The following is a 27,433-nucleotide window of genomic DNA, read 5'->3' on the forward strand; positions in this document are numbered from 1 at the left end:
TAAAGGGAGTGGTAAAGGAGGACAAAGCCATCGCTGACAAACTCAACACATTTTTTGCGTCTGTATTTACTGAAGAGGACATACACAACATACCAGAAGCCGACACACTATACGCAGGAAATGAAGACGGGAAACTGACAGAGTTGACGGTCAGTCTAGAGGGGTATGCAGGCAGATTGATAGACTTAAAAACGATAAATCCCCGGGACCGGATGGTATCCATCCGAGGGTAATCAAGGAACTGAAAGGGACTATAGCTGAACTGCTTCAACTAATAGCCAATCTGTTGATCAAATCAGGAAGGATTCTAAAAGGCTGGAAAGTGGCAAATGTTACACCGATCTTCAAGAAAGGTTCGAGGGGAGATCCGGGAAACTACAAACCAGTGAGTCTGACCTCAGTACCGGGAAAGATGGTAGAGGCGCTGATAAAGGACCGCATCATTGATCACCTTGACGGACATGATCTGATGAGGACCAGCCAGCATGGCTTCAGCAAAGGAAGATCTTGCTTGACGAACTTGTTGCACTTCTTTGAGGGAGTAAACAGGCAGATAGACAAGGGTGACCCGGTCGACACTGTATATCTGGATTTTCAGAAGGCATTCGACAAGGTCCCGCGCATGAACAACTACTTCGAAAAATTGTGAGCCATGGAATCGAGGGTGATATACTCACATGGATTAAAAACTGGTTGGCAGATAGGAAACAGAGGGTGGGGGTAAATGGACAATACTCAGACTGGAAAAGCATCATGAGTGGAGTGCTGCAAGGTTCGGTGCTCGGGCCTTCAACATATTTATAAATGACTTGGAAATTGGTACGATGAGCGAGGTGATTAAATTTGCAGACAATACAAAGTTATTCAGAGTAGTGAGGACATAGAAGGCTTGTGAAGACCTACAACAAGACATAAACACACTCGAGGAATGGGCCACGAAATGGCAAATGATAAGTGCAAGGTGATGCATGTCAGTAACAAAAATCTTATACATGAATACAGGATGTCCGGTGCAGTACTCGGAGAGACCCCCCCAGGAAAGAGACTTGGGAGTACTTGTAGACAAGTCATGAAACTGTCTGTGCAATGCGCAGCGAAAAGGGCGAACAGAATGCTAGGAATGATTAAGAAGGGGATCAGAAACAGATCGGAGAAGATCATCATGCTGCTGTACCAGGCCATGGTGTGTCCCCACCTGGAATACTGCGTCCAACACTGGTTGCCGTACATGAAAAAAGACATACTACTACTCGAAAGGGTCCAGAGAAGAGCAACAAAAATGGTTAAGGGGCTGGAGGAGTTGCCGTACAATGAGTCTAGAGAAACTGGGCTTCTTTTCCCTTGAAAAGAGGAGACTGAGAGGGAACATGATCGAAACATTCAAGATAATTAAGGGAATAGACATAGTAGATAAAGACAGGTTGTTCACCCTCTCTAAGGTAGAGAGAACGAGAGGGTACTCTCTAAAGTTAAAAGGGGATAGATTCCATTCAAACGTAAGGAAGTTCTTCTTCACCCAGAGAGTGGTAAAAAACTGGAACGCTCTTTCAGAGGCTGTTATAGGGGAAAACACCCTCCAGGGATTCAAGACAAAGACAAGTTCCTGCTGAACCAGAATGTGCGCAGGTAAGGCTAGTCTCAGTTAGGGCACTGGTCTTTGACCTACAGGCTGCCGCGTGAGCGGACTGCTGGGCCCGATGGACCACTAGTCTGACCCAGCAGCGGCAATTCTTATGTTCTTCCCACCAGATCTCAGAGCTGGCTATAATATCTATCTTTCATTTAGTGCATTATATTCTAACTCTTCCATCTTGTTTATTAGGCTTCTGGCATTTGCATACAGACTTTCAAATGAGGTTTGTCATTTTTATTTAGAAATTGCTGAACAGTTGGCATAGATAATTTACAATCTCTAAAATCAGTCTGCTCTGTATTACTGTGGCCTCTATTGAAACCTATCTATTGGAATGCCTCGTCTTCTCTATTATGGTAATATCTTTTAAAGATACACCAGATAAGAACATAAGAAATGCCATCTCCGGATCAGACCTTCGGTCCATCAAGTCCGGCGATCCGCACACGCGGAGGCCCTGCCAGGTGTACACCTGTCGTAATTTATAGTCCACCATATCCTTATATGCCTCTCTTAAGGAGATATGCATCTAGTTTGCTCTTGAAGCCTAGGACGGTCTCAAGAGCAAACTAGATGCATATCTCCTTAAGAGAGGCATATAAGGATATGGTGGACTATAAATAGATCTCTAAGGGAGAGGAGGGGATAGTAGATGGCATGGCTGGACAGACTAGATAGGCTATATGGTTTTTATCTACCTTCATTTTTTCTCTGTTTCTATTTTAACTGGCTATATCCCATCTTTGCTTATACACAAAGTTGTCTATTAATGTGTATTGTGTTGACAATGTAAGTGGCATATGATGCCATGTCTACTGTTTGAATATGCTTACTGCTGTAATTAACTGTTGCCTAGGTGCAGCTTATTCATGCTGTACACTGCCTTTGGTGAATTTCTTCATTAAGTTGGTAAATATATCCAAATAAATCAATAACATGGGAGAGAGGGTGCTGGTGCTGGCATATAGAGAGGAGAAGGGAGTTTGGACTTAGCTCACATCTTTTTTAGAAGCAGCTGAAAATGAATTACATTCAAGTACAGTAAGGAAAAATACTTGAGTACTCGAATAAATTCATGTAAACCTCTGAGCTCCCATGGGAGAATGGTATAGAAAATTGAATAAATAAATAGACAGCTTATAATCTTAAGTTTGTACTAGTAGCAATGCAGCAGGGTTAATTGATTTCTTATACTTAGTATACCTAAGGTGGGAGAAAACTAGACTCTTGGGCAGACTGAATAGGCCAGTGGTCGGCGAGCCGCATGTGGCTCTTTAGCCACTTGAGTGCGGCTCACGGCTCAGCTAGCTAGAACAGGGGTGCCCAACCTGCATCCCTTTCCCGTAAAGAGGACACTGAAGTGCCGGACCGACTAACCTTCACCACCCGACGTCAATTCTGATGTCGGAGAGGACGTTCTGTTTCCCAATTGTGGTGGCTTGGGGAAGGACAGACAGAAAGAAAGAAAGGGGGTATGGAGAGAGAGAGAAAGAAGGAGGCAGGGTGAAAGAAAGAAAAAGTTGGGGGAGGGAATGAAGTCTGGAGGAGAGGAAGTATACAGGAGGCTGAAAGAAAGGAAGAAATATTGGATGCACAGTCAGAAGAAGAAAGTGCAACCAGAGACTGATGAAATTACCAGACAACAAAGGTAGGAAAAATGATTTTATTTTCAATTTAATGATCAAAATGTGTACGTTTTGAGAATTTATATCTGCTGTTTATATTTTGCACTATGGCCCCCTTTTACTAAACCGCAATAGCGTTTTTTAGCGCAGGGGGCCTATGAGCATTGAGAGCGGCACAGGGCATTCAGCGCAGCTCCCTGCGCTAAAAAATGCTATCGTAGTTTAGTAAAAAGGGAGGGGGTATATTTGTCTATTTTTGTATAGTTGTTACTGAGGTGACATTGCGTAAAGTCATCTGCCTTGATCTCTTTGAAAACCTGTGGAATATAAAGTATACTAACTAAACTAAAACTTAGGGCTCCTTTTACTAAGCTGCGATAGTGGTTTTAGCGTGTGCTAGATGCTAACACTAACGCCAGCATTGAACAGGCCTTAATTCTAGCCACTGTGACAGGGAAGCCCCTGTCCCAAGGAAAAGAACAGTTAAACCTCCTCAGCAGGCATCAAAGGGCTTGGTAAAACCTGGCCTGGAGCAGGCACAGTTGACTCAGCCCGGAGGAAAGGGGCAGAGGCAAGGTTCAGTACAACATAACAGCCAGGGGGGAAGGGCACTGCAAACCAATTATCGATCCTTTCCTCAGAATGAGAAACCTAAACCCAACCCAGGAGGGGGTGGGGTCAGCACTCGTGATAGTCGGGACCAGCTTCCTCAAATAGAGAGGAGGCAGAGCAAGCAGGGGTTCTCAGCTGGCTCTAATGAAGAGGGTGCAGCTACTTGCCGAAGGGGCACTTCCAGAGTTCCAGTTCCCCAGCCCAGGATGCTATGCAAAGGTCAGCCTAGTAGGAGGGAGACTGTAAGCCCTGGGAGGTTTATTGCCCTGCCTAACAGATCCTGGGAGGGTGACCCGGGAGTTGTGCACTTTAGCAGAGAGCTGACAGGCAGGCAAGGTGGGGGAGGGGAGGAATAGCCCCAGAGAGGAACTTGCCAATACAACCTGGACTCCCTGTCCAATGAAGAAGAAATGAACAGTATTCATGAGGACAGTGAATGGGAGGAGGACATGGGGCCTCAGCAGCAGGGGTGCCTGACTGGGTGAGCCCATGAGCACTGGCTGGAAGTTGCCGGCCTGCCACAGGAAGATGTGGGTTCCAGAAAACTAAAGTACACTCCTGAATGTTTGTTCGGGGAAAACGTTTTTTTTTTTCTTTTTGCTGACAAGTACAGGGCAAGTTGCCCACCCTGGAGCAAGAGAGATTGCTTCAAAGGACTTAAAGAATATTGCCTTGATGAACATATGGTTTGTTTACCATGCTCGTGGAATTACAAATAAAGTGAAGCTGTTTTTCTTTTGAGAAATCCTTTTCCTGGTTTTCCTTTCTGCCAGCCATACAAAAGGCGCTACATGAATCTACTTGTGGTCCGAGGCAGGTTTCCTACCTACTCGGGGACTGGCCTGGCCACACCACGTAGCGCAGGTTTAGCGCGAGCTAAAATTCTGCGCGCGCTAAAAACGTTATCGCAGCTTAGTAAAAGGAGCCCCTAGTTTTATAGACCGAGTCATTAACCAAGAGAATCTCAACTCAGTTTACAATAATGTGTTTTTAAAATTTTTTATTGTTGGTAGATCATTTTGACTTGACCACAAAGCTGCTGAAAGACATCTAGTAATCCTTGCAGGCTTGACTGTGCAGGGAATTATTTTTTAAAATCATGTTTTGTTATGTGACTGGCAATATTTAGACTTTAATTTCTATGAATGAATAGAATGAAAATGATATAAAATTGCTTGCTTGTTTTTATGTGCATGCACTGAAGGGAAGTGGAGAGAGAGTGGGCTGAGGACCCTGAAAAAATGGGGAAGAGAGAGTGGGGAGAAGACGCTGAATTATAAATTATTATTATTATTATTATTATTAGGTTCTTATATCCCGCCATACCCAAAGAGTTCTAGGCGGTTTACATCCGTTACATTAGGATCCGGTCTGAACCCGGATTTACAAAAATTTTGTCGGAATTGCAGGTAGCGTGGAAGGAGGCAAAGTAGTTTTAGCACAGGTTTATCATAGTTGGGTTAGAAGATAAAATGGAGGGAATGGGAAACCAGAGGAGGGGGGGGAGAGGGAGGTGGGGGTGGGGGGGGGTTGGTGTGTATGCGGGGAGTAAGGATTAAGGGCTTGTTCGCGGAAGAGGTGTGTTTTGAGAAGTTTTCTGAAGTCTAGGTAGGTCGGGGCCTCTAGCATCATTTGGGCTAGCCAAGGGTTCAGCTTGGCCGCTTGGAAGGCGAAGGTTTTGTCGATGAATCTTTTGAGCTGGCATGATTTTATGGAGGGGAAGGTAAACAACTGGATTCTGCGGGATTTCTTGTTGGTGCAATACATGTTGAAATGTGGGGAGAGGTATTTTGGTGAGAGACCAAATACTGTCTTGTAACAGATGCAGGCGAACTTGAAGAAGACTCGGGATTCGAAGGGTAGCCAGTGCAGTTGGTGGTAGAAGGGGGTGATGTGTTCCCATTTGTTCAGGCCGAAAATGAGGCGGACAGCTGTGTTTTGAATCAGTTTTAGTCTTCTGGTGATTTTTGACAATTGTACAGAATATTGTTTCTTTTTATACTTTAATATAATAAGTTCCATATAAAACTATTTGAGGCTTGTGTGGATGGGATCAGATGGTTTGTGGGGACGGGGGCCGAGCTCGCGGGGACGGGACGGAGACAAATTTTTTCCCTGTGTTATTCTCTAGGCTTTGCCACGAATCGATGTCGACTACATGCGGGCGAGCAGGGTGTCAGTCGGATTGACGTAGCCATCGTAGCGCAAGCAGGCGCGGGGTATGGCTCTCAAAAGAAATCTTAATCATTGTACTGCTGATCTTTGGCTCTTTTGACTACCACTGGAATAGGCCAATTGGCCGATCTATTACCGTCACTACATTCACCCTAACTCCTCTATCAACTTCCTGGTACCATCTGCCTGGGGCTGGTGGCATTTATCTTGCTAGTTTCTGGCAGGATATAGGATAGAAGAAAAGCTGATGAGTCTACTAGTATGACCTGGGTAACTGACTGAAGGGAAATAAAACCAAAAGAAAGAAAATCTTATAATAATCTTCCATTAATTTTGAAAGACCAAGACGACATTCTATGAACCCTTCAACGGTATACTGTTGCACTCTTCTTGCATTCTCCTTTTCAAGTATCTGTTTTATTCTCTGTGGATCTTGATTGTAGCTTTTTGGATGCCACCATCAGCTACAGAGGAGAATCTCCAGCACTTAACAAAAAGCAAGGGGCTGCTGTCATGGTCTTGTCCCTGGTACTAGAGCGCCCCTCTGGATGCCTCTCTTCAGATGACAAAGGTTGGGTGAGGCTCCCATATTCCTCATCTGACAAGACTGCATTGATATCACCATTCAATCTGGAATCTTTAAAAACAACAAATGGGAAAGAAAACAAAGATGTCACAAGTGTTCCTTTCCTGAGTATAAGCTTCTCTACCTGGAAGATGACAAATTGATCTTAGCATCTCCTGACTTCTGTTACTTCCTGCCAGGAAAAATTTCCATAATTATTTCTGCTTAAAAATGGAATGCAAGATTATCTATATAGCATTTGGGAGAAGAGAAAACCTGCCTTATGATCTAGGGAAAAAAAAAAGTGACTATCATTTAAATCAAACTTATTGAGGCAGTCACTGCTGTCCTGGGATTGGTAACTATTTGTGTTTTTGTCACTTACTTGGGACCTGGGTTGGCCACTGTGAAGACAGGCTACTACTCAGTAGCCTTATTGGGTCAGACCAATGGTCCATCTAACTCAGTAGCCGCTATTATTTTCTTATTCTTCTTATCTCCCACTAAAAGACTACAATGCACACAGGCAGCATCTTCCACCATGGTTAGGCAGCAGAATTCTCTGCCCATGGACAATGCAAATGCCTTTTGAAGACCCTCTTTACCTTTCTGCCAGAACGGAAGCTTTAGGCTAGGTCTCCCGGCTATCCTCCCCCCCTACCCACCAAACAGTACAAGCCCTCCTTGCTGCACAATAGAAGTCTCACTACAATATGTGAAAAGCAATGAGCCTTAGCACAACCCAATGCACATACAGCAATGAGCAAACCCAGTAGCAGAGCCCACAAAAAATGGAAGTATGAGAAAAGAAACAAAATGATTGCTCCTAACCAAAGCAAGAAATCTAAAAAAAAAAGCCAAAAAATACAAACATTTCCACATATAACACAATATTTGAAATAGTATATTATATTAAGAAGGCAAAAATGTGCTCAGAGGGATAACTTTGTTAGAAGGTGAAGAAAAAAACATTATAATCAAGCACCCTCAATTCGAACTATCACATATGAAGCATATATATATATATATATAATAATTAAGGATGAATAGTCTTGGAAACCTGTGAAGTAATACAAATTTTTATAGCAACTTGCAGCAAAAGAAGATATAAATTAGTAATTAATTATTTTGATGATACTGGTGAATACACCCATCCAATTTGATGAAAAGCAAAAAAATCCTCTCAACCTTAAGAGATGATAGAGTAATCCACTTCACCTCAAACCCTGTATTGTTACTTGATAAAAATATTAATAAACAGTTTCATGAGAAAAAATTGTAACAGTTCCAATTAATCCAAATTCTCTAGTTCTCCAACATGATCCATGTTTCACCGTGTCATGGCTTCATCAGGGAAAAACTGCATCCAAACTACCAAATGTTAAACTAAAAAAAAAAAAAAATTAAAACCTCCAATATAAAACAAATTAATATTATCAATATTCATGATATTTTTGCATATTGATAGAATACATTTATTAATCAATTTTTTGCAATGGTTGAATAACTGACACCAATCGTTCATTCAAATGTTAATCATATTTTTAGATATTCAAATTTTGTATTACTTCACAGGTTTCCAAGACTATTCATCCTTAAAGATAGGTATTGCAATATTTTGCTCCAGCACAGAAGTCAATATTTATGAGTTCCCTTTTTGTGGACTATATGCAACATTTTCAGCTCCAAATCCTATGCTATCTTGTATTCAGACAGTCTCTGTCTGGGGGACTGTTCCATGCATTTACTATCATTTTTGTACAAAAGTATTTCATTAGATTGCTCCTGAGCCTACCACCTCTTAACTTCATCCTATGCCCTCTCATTTCAGAGTTTTCCTTCATTTGAAAAAGGCTCGCCTCCTGAACATTAATGCCATGGAGACATTAAAAAGTCTCAGTCATATCCCCCCTAGTCCAACATTGGATGGGAAGCACTGGCATGCATGAGGTATGGGCACTGCCCTTCACGTTCTACCTACATCCCGACGCCGTAAACAAGATGAAGTTCCTGGCCAACCAGCCATCCTCCCCCCGATGTCAATTCTGACATCGGAGAGGAAGTTCCGGGACAGCCAATCGCTGCCTGGCTGGCCCCGAACTTCTTCTCCGACATCAGAATTAATGTCGGGGGGAGGAAGGCTGGTCGGCCCGGCACTTCTGCATCGGGAATTAGGGAGAGCTTGGAGCGGCGGTGGCTTAGGGGTTTGTTGCCGACGATCTGACCAATGGTTTGACAATGATCTACTCCTACTCAAAAGACAATGTAGAAGACTAGAAAGAGAATGGATAAAAAATAACCTAGAACACACGAAAACCACCTGGAAAAAAATTAACAAACAATACAAAATACAACTAAAGGATAAGAGGAAAACATACTACACCAACCTAATTGGGAAAGAAACCCAAGACACCAAAAAACTATTCCAAATATTAAAACAACTAACAGACACCAAACCCCTCATAACCACCAACATCGCCCCCCTCCCTCAGCCACTCTCTTAGCAGAACACTTCAAGAATAAAATCACAAATGCCAGAGCTACCCTCAACTGCTCACCACCTCACCTAATTGAACTCACAATATGCCCCACAGAAAAAGAGTCAACAGCCGCAGACAGATCTTGGTCCCAATTCCCCAATATACAATGGCCCGAATTTAACAACCTCTACAAAAAGTACAGCCATGCATCATGTGACCTCAACCACTGCCCACCATATCTCCTAACAACGTCCAGTACAAAATTCCGTATTCTACTCTTTCAATGGATACAAAACATGCTCACAGATGGCCTTTTCCCAACTAACCTCAGTGAAATCATCATCACCCCGATTCTGAAAGACCCGAAAGGACCAACTGATCAACCGTCCAACTACAGACCCATCGCCTCAATCCCTCTATACGTCAAACTAATAGAAGGACTAGTAGCTAAACTCCTCACCACCTACCTAGAAAATCATAACATACTACACCCAACACAATCTGGCTTCAGAACCAACTTCAGTACAGAGACATTACGAGGTTCCCTTATGGACACAATTAGACAACACCTCAGCACTGGAAAAAGAATGCTTCTCATACAACTGGATCTAACAGCAGCATTTGATCTGGTAGACCATAACATACTACTGCAAATTTTAGATTCAATAGGTATCTCAGACAATGTACTCTCATGGTTCAAGGGTTTCCTTAAATCAAGATCATACAGAGTTAAATCAGATAAAGAAAAATCTGAATCTTGGTCCAACCCCTGTGGAGTTCCACAAGGATCTCCTCTGTCTCCTATTCTATTCAACCTATATACTGCCTCCCTCGGAACATACATGGAAAAACTAGGCTTAACCTCCTATAGTTATGCTGATGATTTCACCATCCTCATACCTTTTGATCAGCCAAAGACCACCATAACAGGCACTCTACACCGAACTATGGAAACAGTAGCGAATTGGATGGAAGACCACAAACTGAAACTCAACCCAGACAAAACAAAATTAATTCTCCTCGAAAATAACAAAACCCCCACTATTACCAATATAGAAATCAACTCGATCAATTACCCCTTCCAAAACACCCTGAAACTACTAGGAGTGACAATAGACAGATGTTGCACCATACAATCACAAATAAACAAAACAATTCAGAAATCTTTTGCCGTAATGAGGAACCTAAGACAAATACGCAAATTCTTTGAAAGAGCACAATTCCAGCTCATATAGTTCAATCCCTTATCCTAGGTATACTGGATTATTGCAATATCCGCTATCTCCCCTGCCCTGCAATAATGATCAAACAACTGCAAACAGTCCAAAATACAGCACTAACACTCGTCTACTCCCTAAAAAAACACGACCACATCACTGAAGCTTTCATGAGCTCACACTGGCTCCCAATCCAGGAAAAAATACTATTCAAATTTTACTGCACGCTATTTAAAACCATAAATGGTGACAGCCCAACCTACCTGAACAACTGACTCATCCATAATACTTCAACCAGACATAGAAAATCACACCCCATTCACACACCCGCCAATCAAAGAAGTTAAACGAAAAAAACTTTACGACGGACTCCTAGCCACCCAAGCAGCGAAACTGGATAACCAAATCTCCAATCTGCTAATTACAACCACGGACTACAAGCTATTCAGAAAAGAAATAAAGACCTTACTCTTCAAGAAATCCCTGCTTAAGTCTTAACACCACGATTCCATCATTCCTCCTAGCTTCTTAACTCCCTGAGAATACCCGCCCTCTTCACTAGTCATGACCACTGATCTCTTCTTATAACTGACCACTGTTCTCTTTATGTAACTGACCAACCTTAATTATTTTGTAATCCGCCTTGAACTGCAAGGTAATGGCAGAATAGAAATCTCTAATGTAATGTAATGTAATTTAGTGATCAAAATGTGTCCATTTTGAGAATTTATATCTGCTGTCTATATTTTGCACTATGGCCCCCCTTTACTAAACTGCAATAGCGGTTTTTAGCGCAGGGAGCCTATGAGCATCAAGAGCAGTGCGGAGCATTCAGTGCAGCTCCCTGCGCTAAAAACCACTATCGTGGTTTAGTAAAAAGGGAGGGGGTATATTTGTCTATTTTTGTATAGTTGTTACTGAGGTGACATTGTCTTGACCTCTTTGAAAACCCCCCAGAATATAAATGATAATTAACATTTTCTCTGCGTACAGTGTGCTTTGTGGGTTTTTTATAAATTTTATTGTTGGTAGATCATTTTGACTTGGTCATTTTAAAAGTAGCTCGCAAACCCAAAAAGTGTGGGCACCCCTGATATATAGGCTTTGTTTGCAATGACTGGAGTTGAGAGTATTCAGTGATAATGTTTTTATTCACTTCATAACAGAGTTACCCCTTCTCAGCACACATATTTTTACCTTCTTGACGTTCTAATATTTTTTTGTCCAGGAATTTTATTGAACATAGATCTGTGAATTTAGGGAGCTGTTTGTTTTATTTATTACAGTGTATGTATGACTCAGACAATGTTTAATTGGTCTTAATGTAAGATATTATGAATGGTTTTTTTTAGGCAGATAATAAATATTTAAAATAAATAAATTTAAAATATTTTGTTACATGTTTGGATTTATAGTCTCTTTTGTTTAGAATATATCACTACAAATCATGTTAGCTGTTATATTATCCAACTGTGCTGTGCAGCGGAGTCTGTGATATGCCAATAATTAATGCATAGTTTACAGTACAACATCTGAACAAAACGACTTTACAATATGGCCAGCATGACACACAGGAGCCCAATTTACTAACACAGCTAAACTAAACCCATGAAATCACATTTCTGTACAGAATATCACTCAGTAAGATACTTTGAGGGTATTGACTTCAGGTAATTTGACCAGACTTCCTTTCTTGGGATAGCAGACTTCTACTGCTGAGGCAGAACAAATGCCTATAAATTCATTTTCTACTTTCAAGCAAAGCACCATATATGAACTGATCAGCTGTGGATGGGCAGACTGGAAGGGCCATTGGCCTTTATCTGCTGTCATGTTTCTTTAACCATAAAACTCTATGACCTCACAATACAGGTATAAAGAGCCTTGAAGGGGCATCATCAAAAAAAGCGTCTAAGTCCCTAAACGTTCAACCCAGAAGCAGGGAAAGTGTCCATAACCAAAACAAACGTCCATGTTTTGATTATGGCTTTCCTCTGCCTAAACACCCAATCTCCACTACGTCTAAAAGTACCCCCACAGCACATCTACACTTTTTAGCCATAATGAAAGAAAAAAACGCCTAAGCCCCAAACGTCCAACAGAAGAGCTTTTAGGCGAAGGAGGAGCCAGTCCTTCGCCTAAAAGCTGGATTCTGTAACCGGTGTCTGTCAAAAACAACACCGGTTACAGAATCCCCCTCCCCCACAACCATCCAGGCAGGAGGGTGCCCAAGCCCTCCTGCCAAGTCAAACCACCAAACCCCCCTCCCCCCCCGACAACATCGGGGCAAGAGGGAGCCCAAGCCCTCTTGCCCTGCTGAAGCCACGGACCCCCCCCCCCCCCGACTCGATCGGGCCAGGAGGGAGCCCCAGCCCTCCTGGCCCAGGCGACCCCCCTACCCCCACCCCCCACTACATTACGGGCAGGAGGGATCCCAGACCCTCCTGCCCTTGATGAACCCCCCTTGATGAAGCCATCATCGAGTTCTGGTATATACGCCTCCCAAACTTGTCCATGGTCCGGCCCTCTCTGCCTGGAGGCACCGAGGCATACACCTGGAACGGATGAGACCGCTTAAGGGAGGATTCAACCAACAGGGATTGGTGAGAGAGTTGGGAGCCCTCGAATCCCGAGCCCTTGTGATGCACTGTTCGGTACCTGGCATCCAGCTTGCCAGGAACAGCCGGGATAGAGTACGGCGTTTCAAAACACCTCATGAAAGTTTGATCGAGGAGTTTATGAAGAGGAAGTCGAAGAGATTCTGCCGGAGGATGAGGCAAATGCATGGTATCCAGGTATTCTTTAGAGTATCGGGAACCGGAGTCCAAGATGATGTCCAGGTCATCCGCCATCTGCCGGAGGAAAGATGAGAAGGATAACTGGTCCGCTAGCACAGGCCGGCGGGACGGACTGGACGAAGTCGAGGCCTCGGGATCCATAGAGAACTGTGATCGACAGGGCGAGAACGAGCCACAGGGATCCTCGAACTCCGGTCCCGGAGGAGGAGAGACATCCGAAGAGGAATACCCCACACGAGGCAGCTTCTTCTGAGGCGAAACTGTAGAGTGTCGAGAGGAATGCCTTGAAGAATGCCTGGACCGACGCCCTCCCGATGTCTGGAAGGGGATCTAGATCAGCGGTGCTTAGAATGGTCCCCAGAAGCCTCCAAGGAGTAGATGGGACTCGAAGCAGTAGAGCGAAGAGGCGGGAGATGCGACGCCTCTTGAGATGCATCCCAGGCCTGATACGGAGTGTGGAAGAACTCTTCCTGTTTGCGATGCCCAGGGCTTCGATTACTCGAGGGAGGATTCCAAACATCCTCGTCTGGAGGTGTTATAGGTTCTAAGGGGGGCATATCACTAAAAGAGGCCCACCTCGAGGGACCGACCACTGAGCGCCGCTCCTCCTTGCCGAGCAACGAGAGCGAACGGCAAGGAGGAGGAGGGGTGGCCCGCCCCCCGGAGGAGGAACCGATTGGTCACCTTGAATCGTGGCCAGCAACTTGGGTCCCACGGTTTGCATAAGCTCGAGGAATTGAGCCTCCATAATAGAACGTAACGAAGCCGACAAGGAGGTAGCCGCACCTAAAGTGGGGCCTCCTGCACGGTCTTCGCTTTCCTTCGTGGTCGAGTGCTTTGGCTTGGAAGCCTTCGGCACTTTGAGAACCACTGGCGGAATGGGAGGCTGAGGTACCTGATCCGAGGAGATGGAGGAAGGCACCGGAGCAGGAGGCGGGGTCGAAACCGGAATGAAGGAAGCCGGCTTCAGGAGACCCGGCGTAGCAGGAGCGGTGGAGGGCTTCGCAGATGCAGGCAAAGCGCTGGTCGAAGTCGAAGCCGAAGGTTCTTTAGCATCTTCCATCTTGAACATCGACTCCCACAAAAAAAAAAGCGACGCTTAAACGCACGTGCTGTGAGAGTGGAACAAGGCCTGCACGATTTCGGAAAATGTTCTGGACCAAGACATTGCAGGCAGCGTCGATGTGGGTCCGTCAACGAAATTGCGCGCTGGCACTTGCTACACTTTTTAAAACCGGTAATTGGCCGGGACATAGGCCGAAAAAGCTCCGCCGCGAGATCGAAGGAGCGGGGCCTGAGCCACGTGGCCGACCCGGTCGAACCACCAGAAGAAAATTTTTTTTTTTTTAAAAATAAGAAATCAAAGAAAATAAAACACACGATAAAGAGTAAAATAACTCAAAACCGCGACAATAGAAGGCAAAAAAACGGGTTTTCAATTAGCGCAGAATTGAAGTAAACTTCTCAGCTCCGCGAAAAGAAAAGAACTGAGGAGACACGCCCGGACCATCGGGCGGGAAGATACTGGCGCATGCGTGGTACAGGCATCTCGAAACTTCTGAGTTTCTGCAAGCAAGTATGCTTGTGAGACATCCGTATCGGGGCTCTGTCGGATGACATCACCCACTAGTGAGAATACCTGCCTGCTTGTCCTGGGATAATATATATATATTTTTTTTGAGAATCATCTAATTATATGTCCAGCCGTTTGATCATCCAGACCGTCTATCTTTATACCATATTCTCATCCAAAAAAAGGTCCAAGTCTAAAACGCTTAGAACAAGACCTTTTGGACATGGGAGGGGTCAGCAAAGTAATGGATTGGCCACCCAGACATAGCAACAGAGTAGTGGGGTACCTTACAGGGCACTGCTGCACAAAAAAGGTGTCACATAAACATCGCACCACAACTCCCTTGCAGGTCATGGTGAGCCCCCAAAACCTACTATACCCACCTGTCTACCACCCCAATAGCCCTTAAGGCTGCAGGTGCCAGTACAGTAGGGTTTTTTTTGGTGAGCTCACATGTTCCACCATGAATACAGTGGTTAGAGTGACTTATGGACCTGGGTCCTCCTCTCTATGGTTCACTAGCTTACCCCCAAGATTACTTAAGCCACCTCTGTGCAGCTCTACTAGGCTTTCCTATGCCAGGTGCTGATGTTCTGGAGACAGGTATGTATATTTTTATTCTGATTTTTTTTTTTTTTTTTTTTTGGGGGGGGGGGTCAGTGATCACTGGGGGAGTGTGTGGGGTCTGTACTTTGTCCCTGCAGTGGTTATCTGGTCACTTTGTATATCTTCTGGGCACTTAGACCTGTTTTTAGATCGCCTGAGTCACAACATATAAGTTCCGTCTATACAGTCTTGTCAAACTTTCGATTATTGCTGCAGGATGACTAAGCCTAGATCAGCCCACCTCTCGCCCTAACCACTCCTCAAAAAACACCCCTTTTCGCTCTGGGCACACAGCGGCAGTGAAAAGGCCTAAACTGCCTCTAGATACATCTAAAACCCATTTCAATTATCGGCACTTGGACGACCTGTCTTTTGATCGTTCAAGTGCCAATGTAGGAAGGTTTTTAGACATATTTTTGTTTCGATTATGTACCTCTTAGCCAATAGGGAGAGGAGGAGATAGTGGATGCTGCAGATCAGCAGACTGGAGGGGCCATTTGACCTTTATCTGCCGTCATGTTTCTATAACCATAAAGATCTATGACCTCACAATGCAAGCGTTAAGAGCCTTAGTATATAGGAAGGGGAGATGCAAATGTTAAGAGCCTTAGCCTATAGGGAGAGGAGGAGACAGTGGATGCTGCGGATGGACCATTTGGCCTTTATCTACCGTCATGTTTCTATGTCTCATCTTGCAAATATAGTACTAAGCAACTTCCATTCATACGTCTGTACCACATTCTGATCATCTTACCCTGTAGCCTGTTTCAGATATGTATCTTACCTGACTCCTTTTGCTCCATCACCTCCTCAGCAGCCAGAGGGCAAGTGTCACTTTCTGTACTGTTGGGGCAGTTGTCTTCAGAACTGTAGAAAGTGGGAGAGTCAGGTTGAGCTGGTTGGGGGATGTGCTTTTTCCTCTTTTTGGGGAGTTTTTGCCTTGCCATGGCTAGAGAATAATACATTCCAAAATTGTTCACAATGACAGGGACTGGCATGGCAATAGTCAATACCCCAGCCAGTGCACACAGTGCCCCCACTAACATACCAGACCAGGTTTGGGGGTACATGTCTCCATAACCCAGTGTTGTCATAGTCACCACTGCCCACCAAAATCCAATAGGAATGTTTTTGAAGTGAGTTTGAAAACTGCCATTAGAATTAATAGACTTTTCACCAATTCGCTCAGCATAATATATCATGGTTGCAAAAATCAAAACACCCAATGCTAGAAAAATGATGAGCAATAAAAATTCATTAGTACTAGCTCGAAGGGTGTGCCCCAAAACTTGGAGGCCCACAAAATGTCTTGTCAGTTTAAAGATTCTCAGAATGCGAACAAAACGGACAACCCTCAGGAAACCAAGCGCATCCCGAGCAGCCTTGGAAGAGAGCCTTCTGAGAGCCAGCTCTAGGTAAAAAGGCAAAATGGCCACAAAGTCAATGATGTTTAATAAGTTCTTCAGAAACAACCGCTTGTCTGGGCAAGAGATAATTCTAAGCAAGAACTCCACGGTAAACCAAAGAACACAGACACCCTCTATATATGTCAAGAAGGGCACCGTCTCCATCTGTCGAACAGCTTTCATCTCTGTGATATTATCAACAGTTACCATCTCTGTGACATTTCTGTTCACATTAAATGCTTCATGTGTCTCCATGCAGAAGGTTGTAATGGAAACGAGGATGAAAAAGAGAGAAACTAAAGCAACTGACTGCAAAACATAAAAAGGAAATCAAACTGTTAGGAATGGAGAGAACTACACAAGAAAACAAATTTTTCTTCTCACTTTGGAGGCAAATAATATGGAATCCAATCATAGGCTTAAGATCAGCATTTCTTTAAATTGTCACTGAAAACATGAAGAGAAAAATGATCCCTCAATACAATTTACATGTTAGTACAAAAAATTAATCATTTCCATTTTCAGCCATTCACTTCAGTTTCTTGACAATACAGTCAATCCACTCCCAGTCATTGATGAATATCTCTGTAAATTCAATATTAACTATTGTTAAAAGGTCTGTTTGTAATGTATGTGGTTTCCAAAAACCATTTCTCATGATTCAGGACATACAGGAGAAGTCATCATAGAAGGAATGGCCTGAGGCTAGGCCGAATCCCTTCCCGCTCACATCATATCCTTTACCTCCACTGGGAGACTGTTTCAAGTATTCACCACCTTTTGTATACAAAATATTTCTTTAGATTACTCTGTTCAATCTTATCCTATTCATATATTGAGACTTTTTTAATATATACTTTTCAATCATTACGTTGTCATAATGAACAAATAAAGAAAAAAAAGCATTCATTAACATTAAGACATTACCATAATCAATCCCATACAAAATTCCTTTTCAAGCCCACATTAATGGAGACATACTACAATTCAAGTCAAAAATTATAAGTAAATAAAAGGAATAAATTTGAAATCCACCCTTATGGATTTCGATGTATTCCTAACAGTAGGGATTATTCTTTTGCTCCTCTTTTCTCAGTGGTGAAACAAAAATCATCAATCATAAGTAATAAGTCATTTCTTTTCTCTAGCTATTAGAAATTGTTGTAACTGTATGGGATCCCAAAATATAAATTCAGTGTCTTGTAATTCAACAAGGCACTTACATGGAAATTTTAAATAGAATGATGCCTCAAGAGCTAAAACTCATTTTTAATTTCAAAAATTCTTTCCTCCTTAACTGAGTAGCTCTGGAGACATCCAGAAAAATTCTAACCAAATCTCCATAAAATTTTGTTAACCTATTTTTAAAATATAATTTCATTAATAACATCTTATCCATCTTACTCATGCATGTTATCACAAGGATGGACCGTGTCTGGATCATATCCTGATTATCTTCCAGAAACTCTGTCAAATTAATTTCGGTTGATACCAAATGATCTACATCCTGGGCAGATTCTAACTTTTTCTAAGGAATATAATAATCATTATTGATAGGGAAATTCTCTGCATTGGGTAATCCCAGTATTTCTTTAAAAAATTTTCTTAATAGAATTTCCGGTGACAATAAATGAGTTACTGGGAAATTAACCAAGCGGAGATTCCTCGCTCTATATAAATCTTCCATTACTTCCATTTTAGAATGTATCACAGTAGATCTTTAACCACAGATACTGAGTCAGATTGAAGTGTAGTAAATTGAGCTTCACCACATTTAACCTTTTATCCAAATGACCTAGATTGATATCCACATTTTCAAACTTATGAGAAACTGACTGAAAAATCCACTGTTTGTTTCACTGTTGACCTGAGAAACCCCTCCACTCTAGAAATACCTAACCACAAATCTTTCAATGCAATATCTTGTGTATCCTCCGATACTGGTTGACTCGCCACTGCACAAAAAAATTCAAGTGCCTTAGGAATTTCAGTAAAAGCTAACTTATTTATCTGAGTGAAGGGTACCACATACTTGGTAGAACTAGTAGGATTAGTCATGATCCCACTATCACTCGATACTGGGGGAGGAGAAGGAGTTTGGTCGAGGGGACTCACTGGAGCACCCGATATAGAAGAATTCATATTTAAAACTACAACTGGGGGATTATCCATTAATGATGTCAAATGCTTGTCCATGGGGCCAGTTACAGCTGGTGTTGAACTTTTTGGCTTAATTTTCCTTTTCCCCATATTCAAGCTATCTAGGTAACATAAGAATATAATACAACCTTAGTTCCAGCGCCTCTGCTCCTTGTGGCTCCAAGGGGCATAACATGCCCCTTAGGGCACGCCCTGCAGCCATGGCTGCGCGCCACAACAGCAGCGTCAATTTGAGCTGGTGGAGACGGACCCGACGACATCAAGTGTCCGTCTCTTCCAGTGCCTGCGGGAGCAAGCACCAGTGCCAAGAAAGTACAACAGAGCAAAATTAAACTGCTGCGGGAGACTCCAGGGCAAACAAAAGTCTCCTCCGATATCCCTCTAGTAAATTAGTTGACTCCCATCTGAGCCGCCGCAGCAGCAGTGTCAATTTGGTGAACTCTGGGGCAAACAAAAGTCTCCTTCGAGATCCCTCCAGTAAATTAGTTGACTCCCCCCATTTATTGAGATTTATAATCTCTCATTCTAGAGCAGTGGGCTCAAACTCAAATCCTTTGCAGGGCCACATTTTGGATATGTAGGTACTTGGAGGGCCCCAGAAAAGAAAAAATAGTTACTATAATGTCTTATTAAAGAAATGACAATTTTGCATGAGGTAAAACTCTATAGTTTATAAATCTTTCCTTTAACAGCTAAAGGAAAGATTTATAAACTATAAAGAGTTTTACCTCATGCAAAACTGTCATTTCTTTAATAAGACATTAACTATTTTTTTCTGAGGCTCTCCAAGTACCTACAAATTCAAATGTGGCCCTGCAAAGGGTTTGAGTTTGAGACCACGGCACTAAACTGAGCAGGAGTCCTCCACCTACAGTCCTGCCAGTGGGTGGTGCTGTTTCACTATCACATTTTCAATAGTAAGGGACAGGCAAAGTCTGCAGGATTCCAGGGAACCTACCTGTCCCTGTCGATAGAAAACACAGTATTGTTGAAGCAGTACAGTTGAAGGACTTCCGCTCGGTTTAGAGCAGGGATCTCAAAGTCCCTCCTTGAGGGCCGCAATCCAGTCGGGTTTTCAGGATTTTCCCAATGAATATGCATTGAAAGCAGTGCATGCACATAGATCTCATGCATATTCATTGGGGAAATCCTGAAAACCCGACTGGATTGCAGCCCTCAAGGAGGGACTTTGAGACCCCTGGCTTAGAGGGAACAGTGGCAATATGGGAGGTTTTGCAAATGTTGCCAGAAGATGTGGTAAGAGCAGTTAATGTAACTGTTTTTAAAAAAGGTTTGGACAAATTCCTGGAGGAAAAGTCCGTAGTCTGCTGTTGCGACAGACATGGGATGGTAGCATAGAATGCTGCAACTATTTGGGTTTTTGCCAGATACTTGTGACTTGGACTGACCTCCGCGAAGATGGGATACTGGGCTAGATGGACCATTGGTCTGACCCAGTGTGGCTATCCTTATGTTCTCTTTCTAGTTAACTAGATGGACTGTGGCCTTTTCATTTCTAGTGTGAGTGGAATAATTTGAGAGGAAATAAGTAGCATCTGATTTTGTGCAGATCATTGAGACTTATAGGAAAACAGTAGATAGTAGGTCTATCAGAATAAAATAAGATCAATTACTAACCCCCAAGAACTTTTTGCGACAATGCAATCTGAAAGTTTTGCCATCTTTTTCCAAGAAAATAACTATAATTTCTAAGCAATTCAATGACTATAGTTACCCAATTCTTCATTTTTGATAGAGTTGAGGTAATCTGGGATAATTTGAGCAGGTAAGTGTCTCTTTGAATTCAAAGTTATATCCACTTATGTTCATCAGCTATTTTTAAAGCTAAGAAACATGATTTGCCCAGTACTAGCACATGTAAAAGGAACAGCCTTTAAATATTCTAGGATGACAGAGGGAGTGTTTATTACAGACTTATTACATTTTATTACTTCAGAATATTGCAAACTGTGTGCACTGCCCGAGATTCCAGGTGTGCCGCGAGATGCTAGGGAAGAGGAGCGGTATCAGCGCTGGCTGACTGCCTACAGGACATGCCTCTCGTAGCAAAAGTCAGCAGGTGCCAGCGCCTCTCCTTTTTTCCATGCATCTTCCCTTCCAGCATCCCCCGCTGGTGACTCAGGGCCCCGTCTCGAGGGACTTCCCACACGTGCATACAAGCATGCGTGTGACATCATCGCATCAACGTCTGCACACTCCCAGATGCCTCGAGCCATAGCCAACACATTTAGTGTGCCATGGATTGGCAATGTTTGTGAGACATTGCATTACTTGCTAAGAATCAAAATGAAAAAGCACTCAATATAATCCTAAGGATCTTAAGATCCTAGTCTATTATTCCTGGTACCTTAAGGTTTAACTAAACAGCTCAATAATGTTAAGATGCAGACAGTAATCCAGTGGCAAGAGGGGTACTATCTAGTCTTTTGCACTGATTGAAGTGTACAAAATCCTGAGTGGATTGATTTTTCACTCCACCAAAAATTACAAAGACTAGGGGACACTTGATGAAACTACAGGGAAATATTTTAAAAACAAATAGGAGGAAATATTTTTTTCACTCAGAGAATAGTTAAGCTCTGGAACACATTGCCAGAGATTGTGGTAAAAGTGGATAGCATAGCTGGTTTTATGAAAGGTTTGGACAAATTTCTGGAGGAAAAGTCCATAGTCTGTTATTAAGACATGGGGGAAGCCACTGCTTGCCGTGGATTGGGTTTTGGCCAGGTACTAGGGACCTGGATTGGCCACCTTGAGAATGGGCTATTGGGCTTGATGGACCATTGGTCTGACTCAGTAAGGCTAATCTTATGATTATCTCCCAGGTGGCAGTTAAATGTGTGTGCTCAAATGCAGAGAGCTCCTGGTTTTCAGAGAACAAGTCCATTCCCTTGAGGCTAGAGTAGCAGACTTGGAGGACCTGAAGGAGACCTACAGGGATGTTGTCAAGAAGTCCCACCTCTAGTCTGGCTGCTTCAGTGCTGCCTTGGAGAATGGAGGAATCCTTAAAGGAGAGCATCTCCCTAGTGAGGTAGGAAACAATCCTGTAGCCAGGACCTGCCCACCAAGGGATGAAATATCCTCTCCCACTGAGGATTTGTCTCCAGGGGTTTTTGCCCAGGAGAGAAGGATTAGGAAAGTTCTTGTAGTTGGTGATTCAATTATTAGGCACGTAGATAACTGAGTGGCTGGTGGGCATGAGGATGACCTGGTCACTTGTCTATCTGGTGTAAAGTTGGCTGACCTCATGTGTCACCTAGAGAGGATTTTAGATATTGCTAGGGAGGAGCCGGCTGTCTTGGTACATATACAGTAGGTACCAGTGACAAAGAAAAATGTGGGAGGGAGGTTCTGGAAGCCAAATTCAGGCACTTAGGTAAAAAGCTGACATCTAGATCATCCAGGTTAGAATTTTCAGAAATGCTCCCCAGGACCTCCAAAGTCTCAATGCACGGTTGAGATGAAGGTACAGGGAACTGGGCAACGTTCTGGGAAAGGGGAAGCTTATTCTGAAAGGATGGACTCCACCTAAACCAGGATGGAACCAGGTTGCTGGTGCTAACATTTGTAAAGGATATAGAGCAGCTTTTAAACCAAAATGGGGAGGAAAGCTGACCGTTACCCAGGAGCACATGGTTTGGTGTACAGTATCCTTGAAGGACATTAGGAACTCCCAATAGAGAGGTTTCAACAATAGCGAAAGGAAACCAGAATATTTAAGGGAAGAGCAAAGGATGCAAATTATCCCTGTCCAACTTCTAAGCAGTTTGTAAATGCAGAGAAGGAACACAGTTTTATGTGTCAGAAGCCTGAAAAATAAGATTATGTAAATAGCAGTAAATGAAGAGGTAGATATAATAGGCATCTCAGAGACCTGGTGGAAGGAGGACAATCAGTGGGACTGTGTTATCAAGGTACAAATTATATTGCAATGATAGAGTGGATCATACTGGAGAGGGGGTTGCACTATATGTTAAAAAGGGAACTAAGTTACATGGAGTAAACATTCTCATGAAACAGTACCGTAATAGTATAGAATAATTATGGAAAGAACAAAAGAATAGAGCAAACACTCAGTAATCACTAAGCAAAAATTTACATATGTTTTGCAAATTATTATCCTGAATTGGGAGAGAGCATATATATCATAAGTAATAACTACTAAACAAGCCTCAATGACTCAACAAGCATAGACACTGACAATTAGTGCTGCAAGAACTACGCTCTCAAGCAGTACAGAAAAAGTATCATTGGTTAATAAAGCCAGAAAAAGAGCAAAAAACCAAAAAAACACTATCTACTCTCACAAAAAGTCTATTAGAAAGCACTAACCTACCTATTACTCCCAGTACATTTCCAAACTAGAGTCACTTAGCTGTATCACATTGGAGAGAAAGTTGAAGTTCCCAGCGCCCCCACTTTCACAAGTACAAGCACAATCGAAGAGTCTCTTCTTCCAGGATCTTAACAGCCAGGGCCGATTTTAGATATGCTGGGGCCCAGGGCAGAAATTAAGGAAGGGGGGCCCTGATCCATTCTCCTCATTCTAATTTCCCTACCTGCCGTTACTACCAGACATAAAAACAATTTTAAATTAATTCTCTACATGACACAAGAGACATGAAAGATACAAAGAAAGTTCATTGCTTGACCCAAGGTTATCAGAGATAATGAATAGGCATTTCCCTGTTCTGTCCATGTTACAGAGTAATCTAAAAAATTGAAGCTTTTGTCCTTACCTACTCCCAGGAATACAAACTCCCAACTGCGTGTCTTTGTCAGTCCCATTTTGCCTTCTACAGAAGTGTGTGTGAGTCTGTGTGTTTTATATTGTAATAGTTATCCTTAGAGCTTGTAGGGGAAGTTGGGCTATAACAGTGGGGCCACATTTTGGATTTGTAGGTACTTGGAGGGCCACAGAAAAAATAGTTAATGTCTTATTAAAGAAATGACAACTTTGCATGAGGTAAAACTCTTTATAGTTTAACAGTTAAAGGAAAGATTTATAAACTATAAAGAGTTTTACCTTATGCAAAATTGTCATTAACTATTTTTTCTGCGGCCCTCCAAATACCCTATTTTTTCTGCAGCCCTCACATTTAAAGTTTAATATCTTTCCTTTCTCAAAACTGACACATTTCAATCACTATATTGAAAATAAAATCATTTTCCCTACCTTTGTTGGCTGGTGACTTTATTTTTCTGTGCTTTTAACTATGTTTCCAGGGCCTTCTTGTCCTTTGACTGTTTTTCTCTCCGTCTTCACTTTCTGCCTTGCATCCATTTTTGAAATGTAAACAAGAGAGACTGACTCTATTATGGTAGCACAACCCAAGAGCAGGACCTGCTATGCAAAAATATGGCTCAGAAAAATGTAACTCTAAAGAGGGAGAAGCAACCCCCTCTTAAGACAAGAGTTTTATCTTTTAATCATTGCTTAATAAATGCAAAGACAAGTCCCACTTAAGGGTGTGAGTTGTAAAAAACTGGATAAATATCTTAATGTGTATATTCAAAACACTTCTGAATGATTTCAAATCTTGCATTCGGGTTGACACTAGACACTTTTGCAATCAAAAAGGTTGAAAAAAGTAAAGGTACTTATCAGGGTCCCGACGCGGCCCCGTTTCAGTATCTGCCTCAGGAGACCCCGTCTAGTAACTGCTAGAAAGAGTAACAACCATGAAAAAATTCCAAAAAGTGTCGTTCTAGAAATGAAACATCTCTGTGCAACAGGTTGCACAGAGATGTTTCATTTCTAGAACGACACTTTTTGGAATTTTTTCATGGTTGTTACCCTTTCTAGCAGTTACTAGACGGGGTCTCCTGAGGCAGATACTGAAACGGGGCCGCGTCGGGACCCTGATAAGTACCTTTACTTTTTTCAACCTTTTTGATTGCAAAAGTGTCTAGTGTCAACCCGAATGCAAGATTTGAAATCATTCAGAAGTGTTTTGAATATACACATTAAGATATTTATCCAGTTTTTTACAACTCACACCCTTAAGTGGGACTTGTCTTTGCATTTATTAAGCAATGATTAAAAGATAAAACTCTTGTCTTAAGAGGGGGTTGCTTCTCCCTCTTTAGAGTTACATTTTTCTGAGCCATATTTTTGCATAGCAGGTCCTGCTCTTGGGTTGTGCTACCATAATAGAGTCAGTCTCTCTTGTTTACATTTCAAATTGTTTTTCTGACTCCTTAGTTACTTTGTCCCTGCTACAGTGGAAACATAGTTGCATCCATTTTTGGCATTAACTTAATATTCAATTTTTCTACTTTCTTTTCAAAATCTAAGTTTCCATGTCTTACCTTCCCTTCTATCTCTCTCTTCTTCCATCCCTATTTCCATGGTCTGACATCTCTTTCTTTCCTCTCCCTCCCTCCTTCCTTCCTTCATTTCCCCTGGTCTGGCATCTGTCTCCTTCCCTCCCCCAATTTTTTTTATTTCTTTCACCCTGCCCCCTTCTTTCTTTCTCTCTCTCACCATGTCCCCTTTCTTTCTATATGTCTGTCTTTCTCTCTCTCTCCGTGCCCCATTTCTTTCTTTCTCCATGCCCGCCCTTTCTTTCTGTCTTTCTCTCTCCATGCCCCTTTCTGTCTGTGTCCCGTCTCCCTTCTTTTTTTCTGTCTCCCTGTCCCCCCCTTTCTTTCTTTATTTCTCCCTGCCCTCCCCCAAGCCACCATCATTGGGGAACAGGCCGCCACCGCCGCAATCGGGGAACAGAACAGTGCTGAGATCTTAGCTCTCCCTGCTTATCTTCCCCAGTACGGGGTCGACCAATTCTCACCACCTGACGTCAATTCTAACGTCGGAGAAAAAGTTTCGGGCCAGCCAGGCAGCAATTGGCTGGCCCGGAACTTCCTCCCCGACGTTAGAATTGACGTCGGGTGGCGAGAATTGGTTGGCTCCGAGCTGGGGAAGATAAGCAGGGAGAGCTAAGACCTCGGTGCTGGCCTATTCCCCAATTGCTGTGGCTTGAAGGAGGGCAGTGAGAAGGGAAGGGAAGCAGAATGGGGACCCCTGCTTTAGGTGAGCCGCAGTCTGTATGCGATTGTCCTCTCCACAATTGGAAAACTTGTGAAGTGGAGAGGACAGATTGTGGGCCACAAAATAGACCCTGGGGGGCTGCATGTGGCCCGCGGGCTGCATGTTTGAGACCGCTGAGCTATAAGATTACTGTTCATTCTTATTTCTTGTATAAAAGTGCAAAAACAGAATTGTGTCTGTGCACAGATGTAATGCAAGTGATTTGTACAGTTTGTGGTCTGAGATAAGCGTGTAAGGGCTAAGGACAATTCTCTAAGCCTCTGCTGGAGTTTTGCGGCCAGTAGGAAAAAGGAGGTACTGATGTCCCTGTATAAGACTCTGGGGAGACCTGAAAAAGATCTAAACAGGATGGAGTGGGTCCAGAGTTAAAGATCTCAGAATGTACACTTTGGAAGAAAGGCGGGAGAGTGGAATTCCCTCCCTATTTACTTAAGGGAAGAAAACAATTTGGATAAATTTGGGAGCAAACTAAAAAGCATTCTTTTTAAAGTCGCATTTAATAATTAGAAAGCCCGACTAGGAGTTTCATTCCAATTCCATAATTTCTCTGAGATTCATTGTTCTTTCCCTTCCTTCTCTTCTATCAATCAAATTGTATTTTTTTCCTATCCTTTCCTCCTGTTTTATTATGCTTGTAAAGTTTTGTAAGGTTTAGTTCTTTGTTTGTTTTGCTGCCCCCTCAATTTTGTAATTTTACTGATATGTTCATAGCTTAGAATTTTGAATAAGCGATTAATCAAATTTTTAATAAACTTGATGTGCCTTCCTAGGTCCGTTCTCCTGTGGTTAACTCTGTGATCTCAAGTGGGGGGGGGGGGGCTTCATCTAGCGAGTGCATCCCGCGCCCTGGCTCACTCACCCTGGCCGCCCGGGAAGAGTAGGGATCGTCGAAGAGCGCCCAGGCACGCTGCTGCCAGGAGCGCGGCGGCTCCCGCCCCGGCCGCAGGGGGGCACCCTGGGGCGTCTGGAATCTGCGCAGCACCTCCTCGGCGTGCCGGTGCTGCCGGTAGCTGAGCCAGCAGCAGGGCTCCACGTCGGTCTCGTCGAGGCCCCAGAAGGCGAGCTCCTCCTCGAAGAGGGGTCCACACAGGTCGGCTGGGCAGTGCAGCTTGCCCGTGCGATAGTAGTTGAGCACGAAGGCGAAGAGCCCCGGGTGCCGGTCGAAGAAGAGCTCGGCGGGGCAGGGCTGGGGCTCGGCCAGGCGGGCCAGGCGAGTACCTGGCAGGGCGCGCAGGGTGCTGCGGTAGGTCTCGTGCCGGCTGCCCCCCACGTTTAGCACCACCCTGTCCGCACCGTCGCCCCGGGCCAGCTCCTCCTTCGGGCTGGGCTTGCGGGGGGCTTTGCCCGAGGACTTGCAGCCCCGGCTCGAGGACACACACACGGAGTTGAGCATCGGGGCAACAGGTGCGGCCTCCGATCAATGCACCTCTTGCTCCCTCCCTCCGGCTGTCAGTGATGCTCAAATCCCCGGCGGATGGCAGCCTCCGCCCTTCTCGTTGTTTTGCAACTTC

General features: G+C 43.4%; 1 protein-coding gene across 2 annotated transcripts; it reads right to left on the reverse strand.

Moving 5' to 3' along the window:
* Positions 1-5,897: 5,897 nt before the first annotated feature.
* KCNC4 (potassium voltage-gated channel subfamily C member 4) lies at positions 5,898-27,433 on the reverse strand. 2 transcript variants are annotated; one of them, XM_033918605.1, is made up of 3 exons: positions 26,782-27,425; positions 16,069-16,999; positions 5,898-6,682 (listed from the first exon to the last, which is right to left on the reverse strand). In XM_033918605.1, the coding sequence occupies exons 1-3, from the start codon at positions 27,313-27,315 to the stop codon at positions 6,510-6,512; spliced, it is 1,638 nt and encodes a 545-aa protein (XP_033774496.1). In that variant the 5' UTR covers positions 27,316-27,425; the 3' UTR covers positions 5,898-6,509. The 2 variants fall into 2 exon arrangements, with proteins under 2 accessions (XP_033774496.1, XP_033774497.1); XM_033918606.1 differs by lacking the exon at positions 5,898-6,682 and adding an exon at positions 7,895-7,996 and having other exon boundaries at positions 26,782-27,433.

The sequence above is a fragment of the Geotrypetes seraphini genome, chromosome 13 (genome assembly GCF_902459505.1).
Source record: "Geotrypetes seraphini chromosome 13, aGeoSer1.1, whole genome shotgun sequence".
Classification (NCBI taxonomy): domain Eukaryota; kingdom Metazoa; phylum Chordata; class Amphibia; order Gymnophiona; family Dermophiidae; genus Geotrypetes; species Geotrypetes seraphini.

What these genes read in the sequence shown, in the direction of transcription:
- KCNC4 (XM_033918605.1), bottom strand. Translation starts at nt 27,315, where the DNA reads ATGCTCAACTCCGTGTGTGTGTCCTCGAGCCGGGGCTGCAAGTCCTCG. An exon ending in ACTCTTCCCGGGCGGCCAGG is followed by an intron (nt 17,000 to 26,781) that starts GTGAGTGAGCCA and finishes TATGTTTTGCAG; the next exon opens with TCAGTTGCTTTAGTTTCTCT. An exon ending in GATGGAGCAAAAGGAGTCAG is followed by an intron (nt 6,683 to 16,068) that starts GTAAGATACATA and finishes TTGTTTTTAAAG; the next exon opens with ATTCCAGATTGAATGGTGAT.